Source organism: Oryzias latipes, chromosome 15 (assembly GCF_002234675.1).
Source record: "Oryzias latipes chromosome 15, ASM223467v1".
NCBI classification, from domain to species: Eukaryota; Metazoa; Chordata; class Actinopteri; order Beloniformes; family Adrianichthyidae; genus Oryzias; species Oryzias latipes.
In genome coordinates this window covers 6,528,290-6,552,090 of record NC_019873.2, presented here as the reverse complement: position 1 = coordinate 6,552,090, position 23,801 = coordinate 6,528,290, and the positions used below count along the sequence as shown (strand labels likewise).

General features: G+C 42.6%; 1 protein-coding gene across 2 annotated transcripts; it reads right to left on the bottom strand.

The window, feature by feature from the left end:
• Positions 1 to 2,108: 2,108 nt before the first annotated feature.
• On the bottom strand, positions 2,109 to 18,908 carry socs5 (suppressor of cytokine signaling 5). Of its 2 annotated transcripts, XM_011484060.3 has the most exons (2): positions 18,548 to 18,908; positions 2,109 to 7,845 (listed from the first exon to the last, which is right to left on the bottom strand). In XM_011484060.3, the coding sequence occupies exon 2, from the start codon at positions 7,830 to 7,832 to the stop codon at positions 6,147 to 6,149; it is 1,686 nt and encodes a 561-aa protein (XP_011482362.1). In that variant the 5' UTR covers positions 7,833 to 7,845; positions 18,548 to 18,908; the 3' UTR covers positions 2,109 to 6,146. The 2 variants fall into 2 exon arrangements, with proteins under 2 accessions (XP_011482362.1, NP_001116396.1); NM_001122924.1 differs by lacking the exon at positions 18,548 to 18,908 and having other exon boundaries at positions 6,147 to 7,832.
• Positions 18,909 to 23,801: the final 4,893 nt, after the last annotated feature.

The following is a 23,801-nucleotide window of genomic DNA, read 5'->3' as shown; positions in this document are numbered from 1 at the left end:
AAGAAAATGAGACGTCACTGTCGGGCTGTCATTGAAGCAAATGGTGGAAAATCCTGCTACAGACACGGTCAGTTTATGTTATTTGGGAATATCTTTATTATAGTCTTCATTTTGAGGTATTAATATCAAACAAATGAAAATTTTGTTTGTATTAGTAGTATCAAAGATGACTTAAGTATTTTATTAAAATTCAGACCAAATAAGAAAAGTACTCGTAAAAATCTACAAAATCTCTAACTGTCAGTATTGTAAATCTGTGTATTCCACACTTTATCCAGAATTTGACTTTAGTCTACAAAGATTATCGGAGTCAATGTTTTTGATGGCTAATTCAGAAAAAAAAGAATATTGGCCTGCAGGTAAATATAATCATGACTTCATATCAACACTGAGACAATGTAAACACACTTTTCTGTTAGATTTAGCCTGGAAAAGCTTATTTCTAGAAAAGATGTGAAATCAGTGCAATTTCCACATTCTTAAAAGTAGAAATGAGTTAGTAGTTAGGGCAAAGGTCAAGCCCCTTTAGCTGTCGCAAAATTTGATCTTTGAACTTTACCAGTTACCTGAGGCAGAGGTGAGCTGCGATCACAACCACGCCCCAACCCAATCAGCCAAAGCAGAGTGTCAAGCAGGGAGGTTTAAGGTTCCCCTTTTTGTTGTCTTTGGTACGACCTGACCCACCACTTTTCTGAAGGAGTCTCAGTGCAGACAGTTTGAGTCTAGACCACTGAGCTGCTGCCAGCAAATTACAGATTTTTCTTTGTAACTTCAAGAGGTCATCCTCAGATTGGAAAAAAAGTAATCGAAGTCGCCACACCTAAACTTCAAAGAAGTCTACTTCTGCGTCCTCTGCAGGTGACCATCCATTTTCAAAGGCTTCTGAAAACCACTTGTGTGCTCGCCTCATTGGAGCAGCTGGATGGCTCAGTTGACTGCGGGTAGGACTGGCACATGGAAAACCAGGGTGTGATCCCCAGTGGGCGCGATGAGCTTCATCCAGTGTGGGTCCCTGGGAAAGAACCTTTGCAACACTGCCTAACTATAGCTTGAATAAGATACAAGATTGTGTCAGGAAGGTGATCCGGTGTAAAAATCTCTGCCAAACTACCAGTGCACATCGGTGAAAGCCGATTCGCTGTGGTGACCCCTAACAGGATCTGCTGAAAAAGTGAAGAAGCCCTCTTATTGTTGAAGTTTAGTTCAACCCTTTAACACAAGAAATGTCACTGGCTACATCTAAATAAAAAGTGTTCTTTTACATCCCTGAAAGTGACAGTTTACGTGATCAGCGTGAATCAACTCATTGACACGAAGAAAAGCTATTATTCACATCGGCTTTGCACCGATATGCAACTCAATACTAACGTAGTGTTGCATAACGGTGCAAAGCCGCTTTTCTGACAGAATCAACGGATTTACGTTGATTGCATAGACATTTCAGTGTGAACTGAATCGGCACCAGGATTTCTTTTTGTCCTTCAGAATCTGGGAGAGGTACGTTAATTGCATCAAAGGTTGAGAATTTACGTTTTTTTAAAAGGATGTAAACACTGGAGCTAAAGCTCTGGTGTTAAAGTGTTACGTTTTTTTATTAAAAAGCCACTCTGGGGAAAATGGCGTTTTTAACACTATGATCTTGTAGCATTTTTCTCATGACAAAGAACTTAAAAAAATTCAATCTTGCATTTCTGAGTATTCTTTTCCCAAATCATTGTCAATCACGAGCAGAATAAAAAAAAGCCAATGGAAAAAGCTTGCAGTTGGGAAATGGAAGCTACAATCAGTGGGACACAAGCTTCCAGTTCGGCTCCATTCAGATGCATCCACTTGTAGACGACTAGATTCATGTCTTTCACAGCTCATTAATTGAATTAGAGCTGTGCAAGACAGCCTGAAGCAAAATTCACAAGATTTGCACCGCTTTGACATTTTAAGCCTCGTCCAACTGTGAGTACTTGCGCTAGTATCAGGTAGCGCCACTCCAGTGTGAACACCATTGACCATTTAGCGCGTTCTTGACGCACAACACATGCCTGTGTGTACATAGCCTAATGGGGCATGCTGTGATCTTCACACAACGTGAAATATTCTCACATAAGCCAGTGGAGGTTACACTTAAAAGAATTTTATTTGGAATATTAAGACAATGAAGCATAAGCCAAGCACCAAGAGTGAGCTACAAGTGTTGCATGATACGACTCTTAAAAATGAACAGGTTATGTTGGAAAACAGGGTTTTTTTGTCCTCTCTTTTGATTGATTTAACAGATACACAGAATAGAGAGAGAAACATGAACATGATAATGCCATTTACACGTGCCCAGTCTAATCTGACAGCAGAAGAAGAGGAAGAGAGGAAACACATCAGGAGAAGCTGAGGAAAACCAGAACAGTGATATCCGCCTGACGACAGCACGGTCAGCCTGAGCCCACCCCCCCAAAAAACACACCTCCCGTTACAGGCCCTTTGTGGTGGGCCTGAACGTGTATGGCGCTCTAGGAACACTGCAATATTGCAGATCGACGACCATCAGTTCCCGTCAATGTCAAGTCCCGTTGCCTCGGCACCCACATCCACAGCAACTGGTGTGCACATAAAGCATTAAAGTGACAGGATTGCAACAATCGTTCAACTACACTCCGTTGCGTATTAGGGAGAAGTAAGAATGAACTTTCACACATATTTTTCTGTTTGCATATAGCACTCAACCCAGCTTTTAAAATATATATGGGAACTTGAAAAAAAAAATCGTTTTTTTCTCTCTTAAAGATCTGAAACAAAAGGTCGTACCAGAGAGATAAGGGGTGGTGGGGGGGTTGAGGATGCTTTAAACAGGACAGCCGACATTTTCAGGCAGTCTTCATCCAGACCCAGTGGTTTCCTGCCACAACCCAGGCTCCAATAGTGCAGCGGAACAATGTGGTACTGATGACAGCGAAATGGCCTTTCTCAACAAAATAGAAACTCTTCCTGTTCTTGAGGCGAAAATCACAAAGACAGGCGGGCGGCGCTGGCTGAAGGGGGTCCAACATCCTGGCTTAGTGTGTGTGGTGGGGTGTAAATCTTCAGGGTAGTGCAGGTGTCAGAAGAAGAGCTGATAGTGTGTGCAAAAATGACAGTTTATGCATCACGAGAGAGTAAAGTCCTTTCGTCGAGCTAGAACATAAATCCAACATACGTCATACATACAATGTGTATTTTGTCTAAATCTACAGGTTATATGGCAAACATGTGCTACTACTGTTAATGTCAGATATTTCCCATGGGGAACAGAGGGTCACGAGGGTCTGCCGACCCTCCTTTGCAACGAGCCTGCCTGAGAATAAGTGGGGATGGTACGGGGGGCAGAGAGGCATTGTTCATTGGAGTCACTGTCCTCACCCCTCACACTAGACTCTGCTCCCCCTCCCATAGGAACCCCCTCCCCCCCACGTGGCTCTATCCATATGCTAACACAAACATGCACGGCGTCTGCAGCGAGATTGAGAAACCTCCATCCACGCGGCCTACAGCACCTAAAGAGAAGACTCATTCTAAGCGGCTGGCATTTCTCTTTGCTTTTGGTAACGCGTGACAAACACCCGAGGCTGTCAAGTATGCGGACAGTCGGCCGTTTCCAGATGCCGCCGTTCCAGCGTAACATTAAGAAGCTCTCTTTGAAGGCAAACGTCACATGCTGAACCCGGCATGACTACAGTTTGCCTAAAGACTTCTGCTCAATAGGCTGGAGTATAGGGCAAACAACAACAACAACAACAACAACAAACACCCCACAGTCCCCATACTTTCAGTCTGCACCTGTAGAACAGAGACACAATTAAAGTGCTTTTTTTCTTTTTCCTCATGAAAGCCCTCGCTGCCTTTGAGCGTGCTGCTGCCAGGCCAACAACTCCTGATGGTCTGGCTGCAGCTCTGCGAGTGCAGGGCAAACGGGCTAGACGTTTCATGGCAGCCAAAAGTCACCGCCGCTTTACAAGGATGTCAGGGATGTGGGCACATGTGAACAGAGCAGGTCATAGAGACGGTTGCTCAGTGGACAAAGGGGCAACCAGAGTACCCAGTGAGTGCATGTCTCAGCATGACAAAGATGCCTTGTGACTGATTGATGGAGCTATGGCATGAGCCGGTGAATAATGTGCATGCATGCATTTGAAAACCTGTTTGGGACGTGATGGTTGGATCTTTTTACTCGTTTTGGGATTTTAAGGTAAGCAAAAGCTGCAGGAGTCTGACACGACTGAAGCCAAATGGCTTTACAGTTACATGTGTGGTCAAAAGACTTTTGGGGAAAATAGGAGATTTTACTGGATAAGTAGAAATAGGTTTAATTGCGACAAAACAGATTTGTTTTTGGTAACTTCATGTGTATTATTAGGAAAACTACTCTGTATCCATGTCATTCTACTTGTGTTTAACTATTTATTTCCCCTAACCGACTCCAAAATCCAACTCTTCTACCCATCGACCAGTTCTACATCAGGCTGGGCTTTGTCATCAGAGGAATCTTCTAGGCCTCTTGTTACAGCCATGTGTCAAGTTGCTGGAAAGATCCCCTGCATGTGAGCTGGACATTATGCCTACAGCAGCATGGCCACCTACTAACCTACAAACACGTTAAAAGTTCTCCACAGAGACTAATGCATGCATTAGTGAGGGAATAGATGGAGCTAATGTGCAGCCTACTTCAATGATCAGGTCTTATTTCAACATAGCACCACTTTAATTGCAGCTTTAAATGTGCACCATAAGTTTGTGAGCCTACAGCTCATGCACCTTTTTTGTTTTCAGCTGGATGTTGAAACAATCCTACAGCTGGTTTGGACTATGAAGCGGATGACCACAAAACAAGAGAAGCATGGACTGGAACCTAACAGATTGGCTGCTGTTTTAGATCTACCTTGGAAGAGATGGCAGAAACGGGCCATCCTGTTCTGATTTTGTCTCAAACCAAATGGGATTCAAAGCAGACGCATCCTGTCAGACTTCCAAATGGGCCCTGGCAAAGAGCAGAAAGACACTCCATCCCACTATCAAAGGGGAATCAAAGGATTAGGTGCCAACGCCGCAGTGCCAGCTATCACAGGACCACCTCTGCTGTCTATTGCAATGAAGATTCCCAAATAAAGGTCTGCATTTTCAACTTTCAGATGACCAGTTTAACTCCAGCAAAGGGAATGTCTTTTAGATAGAATTTGAGGGAACTGGTCACCAAGGCTACAATGTCTTTGTTAACAGCAGTGGCCTTTCTCACAGCTCACAGTGTCGAGCACAAAACTTCAACCACCATATTTAAAACGTTGCAGCAGTTTTAACCCACATTTCATATGGAAAAAGCTTTAAAAAAAAAAGTCATGGCATGATGAACAGCCCACATACACATTTACTGCCTGTGGCTGTTCACAGAAAGACTTTTGTGAAACATGAACTGTCAGAATACACTTGCCTAAGATATAATTTAAAAAATTCTCATGGCTGCTAAAGGGGGACTGGCTAATGTAAAGCCCTTTATTTCCCACATGTGCTGTCCTTCACCCGACAAACCCCCTAACATGCTTTCCTTGTGCACATGTATGATTGAAACGGTCATGAATGTGTCTCATGCAGCACCATCAATGAAACCACTGTGACTTCAGAAGACGTACAGATGCCCTCTCAACCCACACACATCTCGTCATGGAAAGGTGCTCAACTACGTACTTAAAAAATTAAGGTAATGGGCTGGGGGGGGGGAAAGCAAGCAAGCAAAGAGTCAGCTGTACAACATAGCCTTGTGTTGGCAAAAAGCAATTTGGTATGAACAGTGGAAGCATGCAGGCAGGTCTACAAGCAGGGTGGAAGGGTGGGATCAGGCAGAAGTTTAGCCCGAAACAGGAGAGAAGAGACACCAAGTGCTCACACTTGTGACTTTCCTCTTTGTCAAAACAACCTGAAAACATGCTTGCCAGACAGTGTCACACTGAAGATAATATGTATTTCTGTGATGTAAGTAATAACCAAAACAAAAGATTAGAATTAAAGTTGTATAGTTTGTTATAACTAATTCCAAACCCCACCAGAAACAAATCCATGTCAGATCAGACTAATTGGAAACTGAGGAATTTGTAAAGTCCAGTAATCCTCCTGCGGCTATGGAGAAGTCCACCCTATTTAACCTTGGGCGGAGGTTCCCTCTCTAGCCATCGAACTCGTACTTTCTGTTTATAGTGATACTCCTTGAGGAAGTCCTGAAGGGCAGGGGGCAGAGGCAGAGAGCCTATACCATCATAAGTGGTCCAACAGCAGATGGCAGCTCGTGCCAAGTGCTGCAGAGAAAAGGGAAAGGTCCGATTGAGGGGTGCAGTAAGCAGCGGCTCAAAGAACATGCAAGCGCTGGGGTCCTTGTAGTGCTCCAGCAGTCCTGTAACAGTGGAAGAATGGAAAACGCAGGGGTCATGAGCATCAAAGCTGAAGTTGTGATTCCACTGCTCTATGCGTGCGTGCAAGGATCTATTGTAACGGCGGAAGCTAACAGAGAAGAGGTAGTCTTCCTGGGCTGAGTCGCGCAGCAAGAAGGTGCCCTCTGGCCTGCCGTCCAGCAGGGCCTCAGCCTCATAGCGGTCCATGACGCCCCAGTAACAGGGTAGAGTTGTAATTGGGAGCAGATCTGGCACCAGACAGTGGATGTAGTCTATCTGGGTGTGAACCTTCCAAGGCCCGTGTTGCTGTCGACTCGGGTGACCTTCCCCAGAAGCATGCCTCTGCTTGGGTCGCCTGGCTTGTAGACATAAGGTGGTCGAGTCCTCCTCAGAGTCACAGTCCTGGGCTGACGCTGTAGCACCCAGCACCTGCCCGCAGGTCCCTGATGATGCAGCACCCAGAGAATTGCCAGCCCCATTGGCCCGGCCTTCCCCAGAGGCCTCCCCCATGCCAGGAGTCATCTTTGGTCCCAGTTTGTAGAGAGAGGAGCCTGGCACTGAGGCCTCCAAGGTGTGAATTTGTGCATTAGGTGGTGGGTCCACACCTTCCTCGATGCTGAGCCTACGCCGCTCACGCAGACGTTCCTCCTCATCCTCGGGTGAAGGGTGGGTGGGATCAAAAGCATCCAGAAGGGTGGTGGAAGAATGTGGACTGACTGGTGCCGTGTGCTGTTTGATCAAGTGCCACTTGTGAGCAAGGTCGGAGCCTGGAGGGAAGGGACAGGTCTCCAGCATGAGCTCTGTCAGGTGAATCTTCCTTTTGGAGGCAACAGGGTTCTTAGAAGAACGCGAGCATCTGCGTGCAGGTAAAGGTAAGCACAACCCAACCGTGTCACTCAGCCTCTGGCGCAAAGACCGGGTGTTCAGACTGCGTCCCCCGCCGACAGAATCGTTTATCTCCTGGATGGAGCTGATTCCGTAACGTCTGTCCCTACGGTTCCCACTTCCTCTTAAGCGCCCAGAACGCCTCTCTGTCTCCAAAGAGCTCTGGGTTTTGGTGGAGCACGAGTGCTTTTTCTTGCCCCCCCATGGGGCATGACGAGAATAGGAGTCTCTTCGTGCCAGGGGAATACTCCCTGTACCCCCTCGTGCATCCTCAGTCTCCTTGTCAACAGTGATCTCTACGATCTGGGGGATGTCTGACACACAGTTGTGATGACGGCGTCCTGTAGATACCACTGGCACTGGTAGGAAGCCCCACGACGGGCTGGAGGCTCTTGGTCCTGGAGCCTCCGCTAGGCTGTTTCCTTCACCAAGATCCACGACACAGTGGACGGCATCCGCCTCAACCCTGCTTTCACTGGGTCCTGAGCTGTGAAAGAGTGTTTGGCATCTGCTCTTCAGGTTGCTCCACATGTTGCCCACTTTCTTCATGAACAGGAGCCACCTAATGACAAAAGCAGAAAATCTGGATTAAGCACACGGTGAAGGAATTTCAACCAGCAAAGACTTTAAGAATTAACACAGTGGGTCTAAAAGCATGAAGCACAACCTTCCTTTCAATATCCCAGACTACTGTATCCGTTAATTAGACATGGTGAGAATATAACAGGGCCAAAATGTCTGAGGGGTGGTTGAGCTTGAAAGGCTGGAACAGAAGAGCTAGGAGTTGCCAGGCAGACATGCAGGCACACAAGGCCACAGCTATAAATGAACCTGGGATCTGCTCACAGCTGATCTTCTGGTATGTACTGTATTACAGAGCCAGTCTAGACCTGACCAAAAGCTTTCCCTGTAACAGCAGCAGACAGGGCACATGTGCATGCATGCATCTACACACACTCGCTGTCGATTTATCATACAATTACAATTAGAGTTTGGAAGTCATAGTAGACTGCAGGTTTTTTGTAACTTTAAAACCACGGTAAGTATGCGTTTCATATTGGACTGGGTCTCGATAGGTTTTGGACATATCTGGTTGGTATTTTTCAAATGACAATAACTCCAGATTTCTTTGAATAAAATAGTTATATATTGGATCATAAAAACTATTTTCACATAACTAATAACAAAGCAAAGAGAATCCCTTTATAGGAAAGTACATTTTATGCCGTATAAAATGTATGAATTGATATGGATTTTTTTGAAGATAAGCAGATAAAATTGATATTTTTAAACCCAGCTCAAGTTAATGGCATTAAAACTTATGAAGGACCACCCTCCTGATAACATGAGAAAAGATCATAATTGTAAGAGTTTCCTCTGCACTCCATCATCTACTGGATGTTGCATTCAGATTTGTTGCTTCATAAACAACAGTCATTTTTCATATTTAATCAGCTATTTATGCAACAAATGCTGGAAAATGTAGGAACACCTAAATGTATCATGACAAGTTAGTAAAGTTTTGTTGTTGCTGACAGCAATTACCACAGCTAACAATCGAGAATAAGCAATGGCTCCCTCTAACTCGGTAGAGAAGTGCGCATGTGCTTCATATTCCACATAATGAACCATATAACTGGCCTAGCAACAAATATTCAACAACAATTTTCATTTTCATGTGGATTCCTGAGAGACTTAGTGCACATGGTCAGCATAGTTTTTCTTAGCTTTTGACATGAACCGCCCTTAAACTAATTTAAAACTGAACAAGTGAAGGACACCCTTTGGGACGGTAAAAACCCATCGAGATAAGATGAAAATAAAAGGTGTCACCTCAACTGCAGCCTACAAGCAATGAAATAGGGTTATGCTGTTTGTAATAAGAGCGAAGACTATCGTGCCAAGTTCCATTTTTTGGTTGTAAGAACTAAACTTTCTAAACTAAGATCTACTCAAACAGAGTCAGAAACACTGAAGACAAAGGTATTGTGGCCTTAGTCACTTAGTTTTATGAATGACGGACATTGTGCTCCAAGAAAGTGCCAAGTATTGCTTAACCTTAAATTTATGCATGTTTTCATATTGATCATTGATTCACCAGTTTAGTCAAAAACACTTAACTTTGTCCAGAAACACCCACCACCCCCTCATATTCATGCAATACTAGTAACTTTAGTTATGGCAATCATACGGTGTTGCTTCTGGAAGGAATCCTCTAAGGTGGGAAGGTAAAACTTTACAATTTCTGCAACAAGACCAGAAAAATGTTTAAACAAAGAAAATGAAGGCGGGTTATGAGGGAAATAAAAGAGAGAACATCTGATGAACAGTTAATTCAGTCAGTTGTGCCATCAGGTCAAGATGGAGCTAATCAGAGCCAAACTACCCTTGTAAGTCCAATCAGTCCAAAACTAGACTCAGTGCATGATCTACAGTTCCAGCATAGGACTATGGACTAGAGGGCTGCATTGGGATTGGGTCCCGCCGGGTCCCACGGGACCCAACCCAAATCTCGCGGGATTGGGTGGTTTGAATTGTGCTGCGGGCGGCAAAAAAAAAACCCTGCGGGATCAGTGCTGCCATGAATATCTCATGTATATATATTAGCAGACTACGTTGTGCGGCTGTTGGAGTATTATGTACTGAAGCTCCGTGAACGCACCAGGTAGAGACGCCCAATGGCCTCTGTCATCTAACCTGTTGTTGGGGGTGTGCAACGCCCCACCCCGCCTCGTACTAAGAGCGCGCTTCAGGCCGTCTGTCTGCGCGCGCACACACGCACACTTTTAACCGAACGGGATTTGGGAAAATATATTTAATATTTAAGTTGCACATTACACAAAAGAGGAATGCATGAAAAGATGAGGCTGGAGGAGGGACATGAATCTCTTTAATAATATCAATAAAAATACGTGTTTTTTTCCTGCGGGACGGGAGATGATACAAAATCAATACATCTCTATTACTGTGCGTGACTAAATTCTATGAGTTTTGCGGGTGCGGGTGGGAGTGTAACGCATACGTTGTGGGAGCGGGCGGGATTGGTCAGAAATTCAGCGGGCGCGGGCGGGAGCGGGATGAAGAAAATAGTCCCGTGCAGGGCTCTACTATGGACCACAAACAAAAAATCCCTTTAATCGTACAACTCTTTTTAAAGAAAACAAAACTACTTCTTTTTTAATTTCAAATGATTTAATGTCCAGAGCACACACAAACATGCTGTGAAGGTAAAAGACAGACGAGAACCAACATATCAGTAAGCCAAACTTATAAACTCTTATAAACTTCAATTCTTGAGTTTGGGTCATTCTAGGGAGAAGAGCAGCGGTCTCATCGTGGTCTCAGTCATCTAAAACTACCACCTCATTAGACTGCAAGAAAAACTATGAAGTGACGAACAATCGACTTAGATCTTCAATCAGTAAAGAACAAACTTCCGCAAAACGGCAGAATACTAGTGAAGTAAAAAGAGTTAGCCAAACTAGGGTTGCACTATAATATTGGATACCGATAGTTATCGGCCGATATTGGTCATTATGACGTCATGCCGATAATTAAGATAAGAAAAAAATTCGCAGATAAATGGACCGATAACTAAAAACAAACTGCCCTCGCTTCCTCAGTCTCAACTCTGTATTTGCTTGTGCCAGCGAGGTGTCTGCTCACCCCTCTCATCCTGCAGGCTTCTGTAGCATGTACCGGTAAGTGACGTCACCTCAGCACCTGCCCTAGAGAGCTCTGTCTGCAACATGGCACAGCTCTCACCCATGTGGGCTTACTTTACCGTGTCTGAGACAAACGACTCACTCGCTGTTTCCAAAAATTTGTTTGACAGAAGTTTCACAAAAAGAGAAAAAAGGTCAAGGTTTAACACCACAAATCTCACAAGCTATTTAAAAATTTACCGCCGCGATGTGTGGAAAGAATATGAAACTGCTGTTATTGCGCTAGCACTCATTCTAAAAAGAAGAGAAAAAACTGCAGGGTTTGCATGGAAACAGCTGTCTGCATTAGGATTGATGGTGAGCGTTTTTTTTCTTCTGCTGAAAATGTGCTGGATGACAAAAATCAACAGCTAAGCTGTCAGAAAGCAGAGATGCTACTCGTTGTCAGGGAAAATCTCCCATTCCAACAACACAGTAAAAAACAAAAAAATGTATTTTATAGTGGTGGTTTATGTCATTCCATTCTGGTTTGTAAAATGCTTGAATGCCTACGTTTTTAAAAAGTTTATTTCTATGAGCAACCATGAATAATCTTGCACATCAGTTAAAAACGTTTTAGTTATTATTTTGCACTTTAGTTTAAAAGCAAAACTTTTTGCACTTTGAGATGAAACTATTTCTTTTGCACGTTGTTATATTGGGGATTATTTGTATTAGCGCTGGGCGATATGGCCTAAAAATTAAAATCTCAGATTTTCGTTTTTTTAAATTCCATTTCCCGATTTTTTTCCCGACCCCGCCTTAAGGAAAGCAATAAGTACAAACGGCAGACAACTTAAAGCAAATTTTATTTAATCAAACGCAACCTGAAAATTAAAAATGAATCATAAAATGAATCATAAATAAATGAACACACTCTTGGAATCAAAGTCCCAGCTGTGTTTTAAGTCACACTTTGTCGTCTAGACTAAAAGGAGAAAAACATTCACCTCATTTTCTAAAGAATTAACAACACAGCTCATATCTGGGGTCTAAGGTTTAATTAAATTAATAAACCCCGTCTTCTCCCCGGTATATATGGGTACCATGTCTTTGGCTATATGCAAAGCAACCACTTTGGTGATTGTTCTCCACCGTGCCCCTTTCCTAGGGATGGGTACCGAGCCCCGGCATTGAACGAGCCCCAGGGCAACATTCTTCAAGACAGCAGTCTCCGTCTCCGTCTAAGATCTGACATCAACGGTTCTGCTATCGGTACCGGAGAAGTCGCATTTTTTGTGTCCCACTAGATATAAAGTAGAGCTGTGAGATTTTTGATGAAATCTGATGAAGCAGGAGGAGTCGCAGCTTTGTTGAATACATAAGAGCCATTCACTGTTACTTTGTACTTTACTAATATATTTTTTAAGTATTTAAAAAAAAATATCAGTTGAATGTCATCGGCTACAAGAGGCAGGAAAATATTGGGTCTCGGTAGTAAAAAGTCAGTATCATGCATCAGTAAATAAAACTAAACAACATATCATAGATGAAGATGATGAAGTTCCATCTAGTAAAATTTGGCTCAGAAATAATGTCAAATCCAATGGTTTTCTCACCAATAACCATCCTAAAGTCCCACTCCAGCTACTTGTAAAATCATTTCCAGTGGTCTTTTTACTATGATTAAACCATTTTTTTAAGCAAAAAAATCAAAAAGCCTGGGTCATTTTTAAGGAGTTCATTATAAATCTGCCTTGGAGTTGAGGGTGGGGCTGATGGCTAGTTTCCCTTCAACCCTTTCTTTACACTCTCTCCTGTTAGCTTATAGGACCTCAGAAGCCCAGGCTAACGTAGCAAAACACAACAAACGATATCAGAGCTCTCCAGCTGTACAAGTTTTGAGCCAGATGGCAGCTGAGATGAGGAAAATGAAGACGTTAATAGATCTATCTGTTTGCAAGTGTATTCATCCGAATTGGAAATTATTTGATTCTAAGACGCATATTTAATCGTTGTGAGAAACATGTACAGAGGTCTGGTGAATCCGTTTGCTTTCTAATTTCATTTGAAAAGTTCCGTCCAAATCAGGTCCTAGAGGCCTGAATTTGGGGACCCTCGGTTTTCGCAATTGAAGTAATTTCAGCAGATTCAGCAGCAGATTCTGCAGCAGAGACAAGCAGCCATGGGTTGTTATGCAACGCTTTGCATTAGTGATGTGATGCATATTTGAGCAAAGGCGATTTGAAAAGTTGCCCTTTTTTTCTGAGTCAGAATCCGCGGATTCACGTAAATGGTCAGTTACAGTGTGTCCAAATGCACGTGTTATTTATTTATCCAGTGCTAAAAAGTTAAACATCAAGCTCCAAAGTGGGGCTAATTAATCCATAACATTTAAAAATGGATTTAATGGTAATCGTTTATTATATTCTGATTTTTCTCTGCTGGGACTAAAATCGATTTAATCTACCCACCAACGTAAAGAAACATTGATGCAGCTAAACCTAACTTCCAGAGAAAACATTTCCCGTCTATGTTCAGATTTGCCCACCTGTAATCTTGCTAATGCCAACTCTTCGTAAACACATCTGCTGACACTGCATTAAAAATGCTCAATCATCACCGAGCAGAAGATACAACTTTGCATCTGCAGAATCCAGTAGATGCACTATATTACAAAAGGTATTGGCTTTCCCATCCTAATGATCAGAATCAAGTGTCCTAATTAGAGCTTTGACGGTGTGGGATTTTTGATCACTGCGGTGATGAAGCAGCAGGTGTTGCGGTTATCGTCACACCCCTAGTTCTAGTCACTTGGCCTGGTCACAGGTGTATAAAATCAAAGACTGGTGGTTTGGTAGAGTTTTTATGCTGGATGCCCTTCCTGACACAACGCGATATTTTATTTGTACCGGCACAGGAAGACTTGTGGCTACATACTGGTAGTTAGGCAGTAGCGTGAAAGTCTTGCTTAATGACCCACACTGGATTAAGCTGAGAAGCAAACCCTGGCCTTCCACGTGGCAAACCCAACACCCAGCCTTCTGAGCCATCCAGCCCCTCCATCCAGCATTTCCCCCAAGAAAACAAACAACATCCAGACTTTGGCAAAGATGGATGTGCATTTGTGCATATTGTCACAATGAGATGCTCGTTTTCATGGGTTGGGAGGCGCTGATGCTCAGAGAGCAAGTTTTTGGGGAATGCTGAGAGCTATTACACTCAGTGAGCCACATGCTCCCTGTTCTGCTCCATTCTGATGCATCCACTTGCAGATGACTCGATCCATGTATTTTGGATTTAGGCTGAAAACGGCATAATTCTAGTTAAAAGACAACTTTGAAAATAGATCAAAAGAGGATTAGAGGGGGTCTTTATGGGCAGACATTTTCATTCCTACCGAAACATATTAATTTGAGCTACACTTATCAACCAAAACTAAAACTATGCCAATATTGATGTCCTTCTCTACCAAAGCCACTGTAATGTGACAGAACTGGGATTTGAACCACCAACCTAACAACTTCAAGGTAACTCTAATTAGGAAAAACCATCCCTGATGACATTGACAGCAGGGGAGTAAATGCAGACCTGACAGCAAATATGAAGCTTAATCAAAAGTAAACACAACCTCAAATAAACAACAGAAACAAATAGAACACCCCATCATTACACCTTCAACGAAGGACAGAGGCGACATGCGGCAAAGAACCCCCAAAATTTGAATGGTTGTACAACCGCATTCAATACTTTACCTGTTTGGCATTATTTATTTTACATTGCCTCTTTTTTTCCTAATGGTCTGCTTGTGCGCAGCTCCCTTAAGGTTTGGCACAACATTTGAAAAACCAGTCAGGGTTTGGACTTTGACTTAGACCATTGCAACACCTTGATCCCCCCCACCCCCCCATGCTATTCTGTTGTAGATTTGCTTATTCCGATGAATGTCCTTCTGCTTTTAGCCAAGCTGCCAACTAAAGTACCCAGTCCATGATGCTGGTAAAAATATAACAAATTACATAAAATGGTTATTCGTTATATTTTCATAAGAAGAAAATATTTTATGGGCACCAGGAGTTGATGTAATAACTATACAGGTAATTTAAAAAAAAAAACTCTTAAACAGGTTTGAAATGTATAAATTAAAAGAATTGGTCTCCTATCCTTATTCATTCATGTAATTAACATGCATCTGTTGGTGTTTGGTCCTTTTTCTCTCTCCAACAAACTAAAAAAAAGAATAAAAATGTTTGTTGGATTATAAAATACTGAAACTATGCTAATATGGTATGACTAACTGTTTAGTAAAGAAACTAAACAGTTTCTTTATTTTAAGTTACATTTTTTATAAGCAATGATCCTGGACCATTAACTATATGAGAACTGGACTGAGTGACTCCTCCCCCTGGCATTCCAAACAGGAAGTACCCGCTGGTTCCAAGAAGCCAAAATCCCACAGAAATAAACAGCTAATAGTCATTCTATTTGTCAGAGTAACCATTCTTTATTTATTACCTTTTTTAACAGGTACTTCAGAATCCTCATTTTTTTATTATGATATTGTTTCTGTGGTACAAATTATCCAAGTTATAAACTGACCAATCAGATGTTGGGTCATGTTGAATGTTAGATTTCACGTAGCCCTCTTTTTAGGGGTGCAGACTTCCAACAAGCTCACTCCTGAAGGAGTGGTTGCCATAGAAACATTGACTCTGACTTGGAACAGACACATTTTACTGATGTTGCCTGATCTCACATGGCGGTTCCTGTGTCATAAAACAAAAACATGGCCACTGAATTGACTTCATTTGGTTGGAGCCAGAAGTGAGTCATTTGCTTTGGGTGATGTCACACCAACTCGGTCCAGTTCTCTGATATAGTCAATGTCAGGACCAATCAAATGATGTAAAGATTTCTGTAGACTGTTAAGAGAAACTATAGAAACCAGCAAACAAACAACTGGATAAGATTATAATCTGCAGTGGACACAAAAAAATGAGTCAGAAATCTTTTACATCGGTTTAAGGGAGCAGAGGAGAATATTTAATACTAGGTTTAGGGTGCGGTGTCAAAGTTTTTTACTTTAAAGACCTACATAAAACATCAAAAAGGTATAATTGACCTAAATAGATGCATCATCCTGTTTGACGAATTTCATGTTTTATTCTACGCATGTGTCTATGACACACCTTTACATTTACTCCTAGTTAAAATTTGACATTTTGTGTTATTGTACCTGATGCAAAACAGAAATGACTTACTGCAGATTGATATTGCCATAACCTACTGCAGTTCTTTAATAAAAAAATTCAATAAAAAAAGCATAAATTATTTTTTTTAAAGCAACATTTGGCTCCATAGTTTTCAAAATACCTTAAACCATTTCATCTATGAGGATATCAGTGTACTTTCATGCACAAAAATGAAATTGTCATAAAAACGATATTCAAATAATCCTTCTTTAATAGTTTTAACTTGCACAAGTGTGTTTTCCCTGTTATAGAAAAGCTTTTAGTTCAGAAGCCAAGTAACAATTTTCCAATTTTTATCCCAAAACAATAAAATAAAGAACCCATTAGGCTCAGATTCCAGACTTGGACAGGAATCCAGGATTTCATCAAAGGAAGCGACACAGTTCAACACTCGCTCTGATGACTTGTGTAGCTTAATCTAATTTGTGAAGCAAAACATGTAATAATCGCTGTTTTGGTTGGGTCACAAGGTACACGGAAATGTGCCAGTCCACCGGGACTTCACGGGTGCAGCCAGGACAAAAAGATTTGACAAACTAAAACAAATTCATCACAGACTACAAAATTTTAATTCGGACAGATGAAATGTTTTGTTTAGTGAAATCCTGAACAGCTGAGCTTGCTATGTTGGTTGGAATGTTTCACCTGCAAGTTTGGTCATAACTTTAAACTTAAAAACCGGGGCTATGCTTCTAAAAATTAGAAAAGGGTCTCCAAAAACTGTCAAATATTGAAGAAAACGTACTACATGAAGAAAAAACCTAAAGGGAAAGATGTCAATTGTGTGATAGCTGGCATTTAACAATTTTAATGTATTTGAAAGAACGGCCAAAGCAAATGAAAAACTGCTGGAAGCTAGATTAGCTTTTTACTGGTCACTATTATTGCATCAAGAATCCATGATGTGAGATTTGTTTAACTACTACAAACATGAAAGCACCAGCTGCTTTACATTACAAGAGGTTGGTATGGGGTCTGCATAACCGCACAAAAGCACACGCAGCATCATATCCACATTTCCCGTCAAGACTAATCTAAGGTTGGAAAAAATAAGATGACTATCAAAAACAACACACAATTAAATTGCAATCCAATCCGCGTCCACTTAGACCCATCCTGAAACTGAACTAAGCTACTTCTGTTCTCCGGCAGCCCAACACGCCCATTCTCCAGGGATCACACGGGTCCATGAGACGGTTGGGAGGAAGACAATATTCAGGGAGGATTTCTTCTGTGTTCCGACCGGACTGGAGTTGGAAAGAGATGCGCGGTGCCTTTCCTTTCTCAAAGATGTGTGGGTTGGCAGGAAGCCGCTGAGAATTTGCTATTAACCTGATGAAAAAAAGGCTGTTTTTATTTACAATCTGGCAGAAGAATTTCAGTTTTTTTTTAACTGCCATATAATGTGGATCTAATGCCAAGAATAAACTGGGAAAGATTTCACCTTACATAGAAGCAAAAACCTAAAAATGTGAAGTTTAGAGATATATCTCTCTAAATCTCTCTCTCTCTTTGTGTGTGTGTGTGTATATATATATATATATATATATATATATATATATATATATATATATATATATAAGAGAGTAAATCAAAGTTACATTTGATTTGCGTCTTTTTCTACTGTATGCTGGGAAAAGAAACTATGGAAGGAGTACAAAATAATTTAACAACAATAAAGAGATCAGTGGGAATAAAGCAAACATTATAAACGTCCAGTAAAAGTCCAGTTAAAGTCACTGATAATTATTTTATGTATGTCCAACAAAAAAAAACCTAAGTTTCAAATGATCCTCACATTCATCCAACTGCACGTTATATTATGGTAACCATAACAACAAATTTAAAGTTTCCTCCATTTCTCCATCATTGCAACTCTTCAGCTAAACCCCGATCGTAGCGAATCTATCGAAATGGTTGAGGGGCCTTCAGGTTTGTGGAGGCCCCGTTCGTCTCTGCTCCATCATGCCAAGCTAGCGGACCTGCTAACCCGATTCTGAGCCAGCCAGTCCAAGTACACCTCGAAAGACAGCTACACAGGGCAAGTGGGATGTTTTTCAGACTCACAACTACATGGTGGGTGTTCAACAAAAATTATTAGACATAAAAAATAAACCTGTCTCTTAGTTTGGTTCACTTATCAACCCGGCTTACAAGTTGCTAACAGTTAGCATCTCCAGGTTAGGAATTTCTAACATTTTAGTTAGCTTCAGCTAATTAACCACCTAGCAGACTTAGCATGCTAGCTTGTAAAAAAAAAATCGACATACAATTGAACAAAAATAATCTAAGGATGATATTTAGAGATTAATAATATACATTTGAAATGTCTGGTGATAGCAGAGTGTTTTCTAGAACACAATCTTACCCGTGAGCCTCCTGAAAGCTTTACTCAACAGCTCTCTTTGTCTGCAAAAAATGGCTATTAAGAGAAGTTGGGCATAGATCCCCCTTGCGGACCACGGTGTCGGAAACCAAAACTCGCACAAAAAAGCTTAACGGTACCATCCCGAATATTTCAAATACACTTATAAAAAAAACTGGTCACCACTTTTTAGAAAGTCAAGCCTATTTTAAATACTGCGATAGCCCCGGTCCTCGTCATGATGGGGTCTATCCTGCCGCGGTCGACGCGGCTTGTAGCAACAAATATGACGGCGGTTTCAGCAGACAGGGTGCCGGAGAGGCGGACAGTGCTCAGTGGGAGGGAACGCTAACTGACTGCGGCAGCCACCAATGGAGCGCAGGGAGAGGGTGACGACTTCCGGCCAAACTCGCCTGATTGGGCATGGCCCGGAAGTGACGATTGGTGACAAGCGTCCTGTGCCACCAATGAGAGCTGCAGACAGGGGGCGGGCGCGCGCTGGCAGCTGCCTGAAAACGTGGAGAGGGGAAGGGAGGCTCTGAGGCATCCTGAAGCCTGAGGCTCTGAGGCATCCTGAAGCCTGAGGCATCAGAGAAACATCAAGAAAGTCCTATCAATATCACGTTTCTTGTTCAGTTCGATCTAATGCAAATTTTTGGGGGACTCAAACATATGTGATTTAAATTGGGATAGTACCCACCATTCATAAATACTGTATTATTAATGAAATAAAAGATTTTAATTCAACAATTTACATCAAATATATCCAGTTGAAGACATGCTAAGAAGATTTAAAATAAACATAAAATAGTCTATTGCCAATCAAGTAAGCAGACCTTTTCTCATTTATTTAATCATGTTTGTACACCAAGAAAGTTTAGCCTGATTTTGAAGAATCCATGATTACAAAGTTGAACGTAAATTTCCAAAATATCTTTGATGTAATGTTATACTTTGAATGGTTTGTTCAAAAATGTTATTTTTCTTTTTCAACTGTTTATTATTTTCAGAAAATCCCACATCCACAAGTGTAACGCTAAGTTCTGATCGGGCATGTGACCTACGTTCAGTAACGAGCTTGTTCACACTGGACTAGAAGGGATGGGTTTCTCCTTGTTCTTCTTCTGTTTACTAGCGCATGTCCGCCACCTACAGTTGGAAGAAGTAGAAAGTAGTGTAAATCTAGCATATCTTGTGCCAGGCTTTTTCTTTCACAGCTCTATTCCCAAATATATTGTAGCGACCTGGGGGTTAGCCCCGCCTTCAGCCCCTAAGACTCATGGGAAGTGGGGAATCATGGGGAAAACCATGAATGAGAGGGCTGGGAACAGAAGTCATCTCCATGCTGTTTGACTTATTGTGTTGTGTTCTAATAGGTTGGCTTTGATGCTGAAAAGGAAACTGTGCTTCTCTGCCTATTTCTTTCTCTCTGAGATTGTCTGGGGTCGTGCGGTGTGTGGGGCACGGACAGCTCTCCAATGACGCCACTTAATTAGCTGCTTGGCTATAGTGACGCACCAGCTGGGTTGTTACAATATGAAACACTTGGTGTCATGGAATCTCAGCCGGGCGCAAACCACAATTATTAATTTCTCCTCCATAATTAATTTTTTTAACGGATAGCACTTCTGTGAAATGAGAGGAATGCCATCCATATGTCACTACCAAATCCAAATCCCTTATTGGTCAAAGTTTGATCAATCAACGCATGTTTAGTGGCTGCGCGTTTTGTTCATGGAGCCCAAAAATGGTCTTAAAAGGTACGTAGGTACATGTGAACGTGTACTTTTTATTGGAAGTGTTTGCTAAAACACGTGTTGCTGAGGGCGGTGTGAACCTAGCTTAAATTATCCAATTCACAGCCTTGTTTTAATGTAATCCATCCAGACTTTGATGAATATTAATCATATCACAAAACAAAATGTGAAGCCTCCAAGAAGATTACATCTTTTAAAGGAACTACATATGTATTTATTTTTTTCTATTCTACCTATGTAGGATAATGTAAACCTCTGGACGGTGGCTGTTGACTGTTGATGTGCAGGTTGCACAGTATTTGTAGTGTTGTTTTTTTTTAACCTACTGTCTTCTCTCTAGTACCTAATAAAGTTTAACAAAAGAAAAACAGGAAAATCACAAACAAAGTATAACATTTTTAAATTGTTCCTGGAAAAAGGTTTTTTTAAACATTTAAAAGTAGAATCGTGTTGGGATAATTCTCAAAACCACTCCCCTTTTAACTAAAACTTTCATTAAAATCACAGTAATAACAAGTTCAAAATGATAATGTTATTTATCTGTTATGTGGTTATACAAAGGGCTGCCAGAGGAACAAGACCCAGCTCGTATTTTAAAGCTTAAGGTTAAATATCTCTAAGATATAGTCTGTGAACATTTAGATCAAAAAAAGGAATGATCCTGTTCTGGTTTACAGCTTGTGATTGAAACCAAAGTGTCACTAAATGTATTGAAAGTCCTTCGAGGTGATCTGCAAACATCTGCCCTCTCCTCTAGAAACAACTGTCAAAATGCATTCACTGCCATCACAGTCCCCCTCACATGAGGTATCCCGCTCAGGAATCAGCTTATAGCACACGGCGTCCTGGAAGTGGTGGTCCTATCATCAAGCTGAGCTGAAGTTCAGGTTAAACCCCCATCATTCTCTGCACATCGGGCTTACATCTCTGTGAAGCTGATCTAATTTATGCTTAAAGGATACGGAGCATATTGCATTAGGACTGATCATTTCATAAGGAGTGAACCGGGCCATTTTGGTCAACACAAAGCTTTGCTCTCTTGGTCTCAACTGCATCATTTTTGAATCAAGATGTAGCAATGATCTAAAGCAGGGGGTCTGCATTCAGGTCAACTTTCCAGGCAGCAACCCAGTAGAGCCACAATGTCTTACTTCACCCTGTAGAATTATCAGACACTGGCGTGTCTGACATGCTGGCGGGTTCACTGGGGGTGTCTCTCTCTGGGGTTGCGTCGGCGCCCACCCTCCATCCCGCTTTTACTTGCATATTAGACACCCTGATTCATCTAGGGCCTTGTGGGGAGGGTCTGGTGGAGGGGGGCACGGTGAAACATCCGTGCTCATCTTTCACTGGTCCCCCCCACAATTTTAACTTCCACTTTAGACATACACACTGCATGTTAGCAGCACACACACAGCAAATACACACCAATCACAGAGGGACCCCGGAGTGGGGGCCCCATCGCTCCCATCCGGGAGCGATGGGGCCCCCCACACTGGAGATCTCCTATTTTACCTGCAGCACACACACAGCACACACACCTCCATAAATGGGTGGGGTCGGCCAGTCTTCACCCGCCCGGTCCTCTCAGGGCGGCCGGGCTTGTGGGTATCCTGTCGGCTGCAGTGATGGTCGGGCATGCAGCGCTGGGGGGTCGGTTGGCCGGAGGGGGTTACTGCGTGGCGGCGGGGGGTGGGGGATAACCAGAATATTGTGAGTATGTGTGCGAGAGTGCATGGGTGGGACGGACCTGGGGGCTGGCTCGCTGGGATCCTCTGGGGATGAGGTGGGAGGGCATCGAGGGGTTTGGGGGCTCAGATAATATGGCGGGGGAGGAGGGTTGTAGTGGGTAAGGTTATGGGGGGTGGTTGTGAGTGCGGGGCGATCTCTTGGTTGCTCAGGTCGGGTGCCGGGGGCTGGCTCGCGGAGACAGGGTGCCAGTCCGGTGGTTGGCGGCTCATGGGTTCTCGGGGCCCTGGCCTCGTCCTTGGCCCTTGTCTCGGTGTCCGGCGCCCGGTGGCCCCCATGGCTGCCACCTGGTACGGCTAAGCGCTCCTGTCCTGTGGCCTGGGGGCCGGACGCCGGGTTCGCTTATGCCTTTGGGCGTCGAGGGGGCCCCTGTAGGGGGGCCTTCTCTGCGCCTGGCTGGGTGGGTGGGCGACCCCCCCCTCCCGGGCTGCCTGGATCCGGAACCCGGGGGGGCTCCTGGCCTGAGGGTCTCTTTTCCCCTCTCCTGGTCTGGCTGGGTAAGATCTGGTTCCCCTTATGAACACACGGTTCACCTCGGCAGCGTCCACCCCCACGTGCACACTGCCACACTGCTCCCTATCTGCCTTATCCCTCCTCCTAACCCACAGTGTATTGATGGACAGATATTTTCCGCTCATCTTCGTGTCAGATTTTCACCTTTGATGTAATATTTGTCTTTCCAGCAGATCTTGTATAATTGTTATAAATAATAACTTATTCAAATCAGTGCTTGTATCCCCCACTTTCTCACCTCTCTTCCTTTTACTCTCTTCCACCCCCCCCCCCCTCACATTCTTCCCCTCTCCCTCCCCACACACACTAAATGTAACAAATAAATAAAAAATAATACAATAAAAAGGGGTTTATACAAATGTACACTCTGGTTTCTAAAGTTCTATAACCTCTTTTTGTGATAGTAAAACCTGTCTAACACAAAAGGCCTTCAGCCCTAATCTGTTTGTTCAGCTGTTGGGCAGAACAAGTTAAAAAAAAAAATAATAATAATTATCAGACACTGTTTTGTATGTTATTGTTGCAACATAAACATAAGGAGAAATCAGTAGTGACTGTGTGTGTGTATGGGTGTATGATTGTGTGTCCTGTGACAGACTGTGACAGACCTGTTCAGGGTGCCCAACAGTAGCCAGTCAGCAAGCAAACAAAGGTTATTAATTCTTGATGCCATATTAACGCTGGATTGACTTAGAAAGTCTCTTTAGCCAGATTAATTATTTTTTAAAAGCATTAGTTCCTTGTAGGAAGAAGAACTAAATATGGTTTTCTTTGAAAAGAACTGATGACATACAATAACCCTCAATAAAAGTTATTGCAATCATGAATATTTCTTTATGTGTTACAGAAAAAACAGCCCTTCAATGGTTAGACAGGTCCTTCGTGAGGATGGACTTCTGGATGGTGATAGGATGAACATTTGAACAATTCAGATTAACCAGCTTCCAACAGGTGTCTGTAGTTACCTCATCAAATCAAATCAAATCAAATCACTTCTCATGCATGTCATAGCTTGAAGCTGGAGAAATTGAATGAAAATGCAGATGAGAAACCGGATGACTAAACAACAATATCGACAAATCTCCTGAGTGTAACACAAAACATACAAACACAAAAAAATTGCACTTGAAACCAGTGGTCTGGGCTGAAATATCAAAGTGAAAACTCTCACTTGTGATTGTGAAGGAGAAGGTGAAGGAATTAAGGCTGTTAGCAGGTTAAGTGATGCCTAAGGACAA

What these genes read in the sequence shown, in the direction of transcription:
- socs5 (XM_011484060.3), bottom strand. Translation starts at nt 7,832, where the DNA reads ATGAAGAAAGTGGGCAACATGTGGAGCAACCTGAAGAGCAGATGCCAA.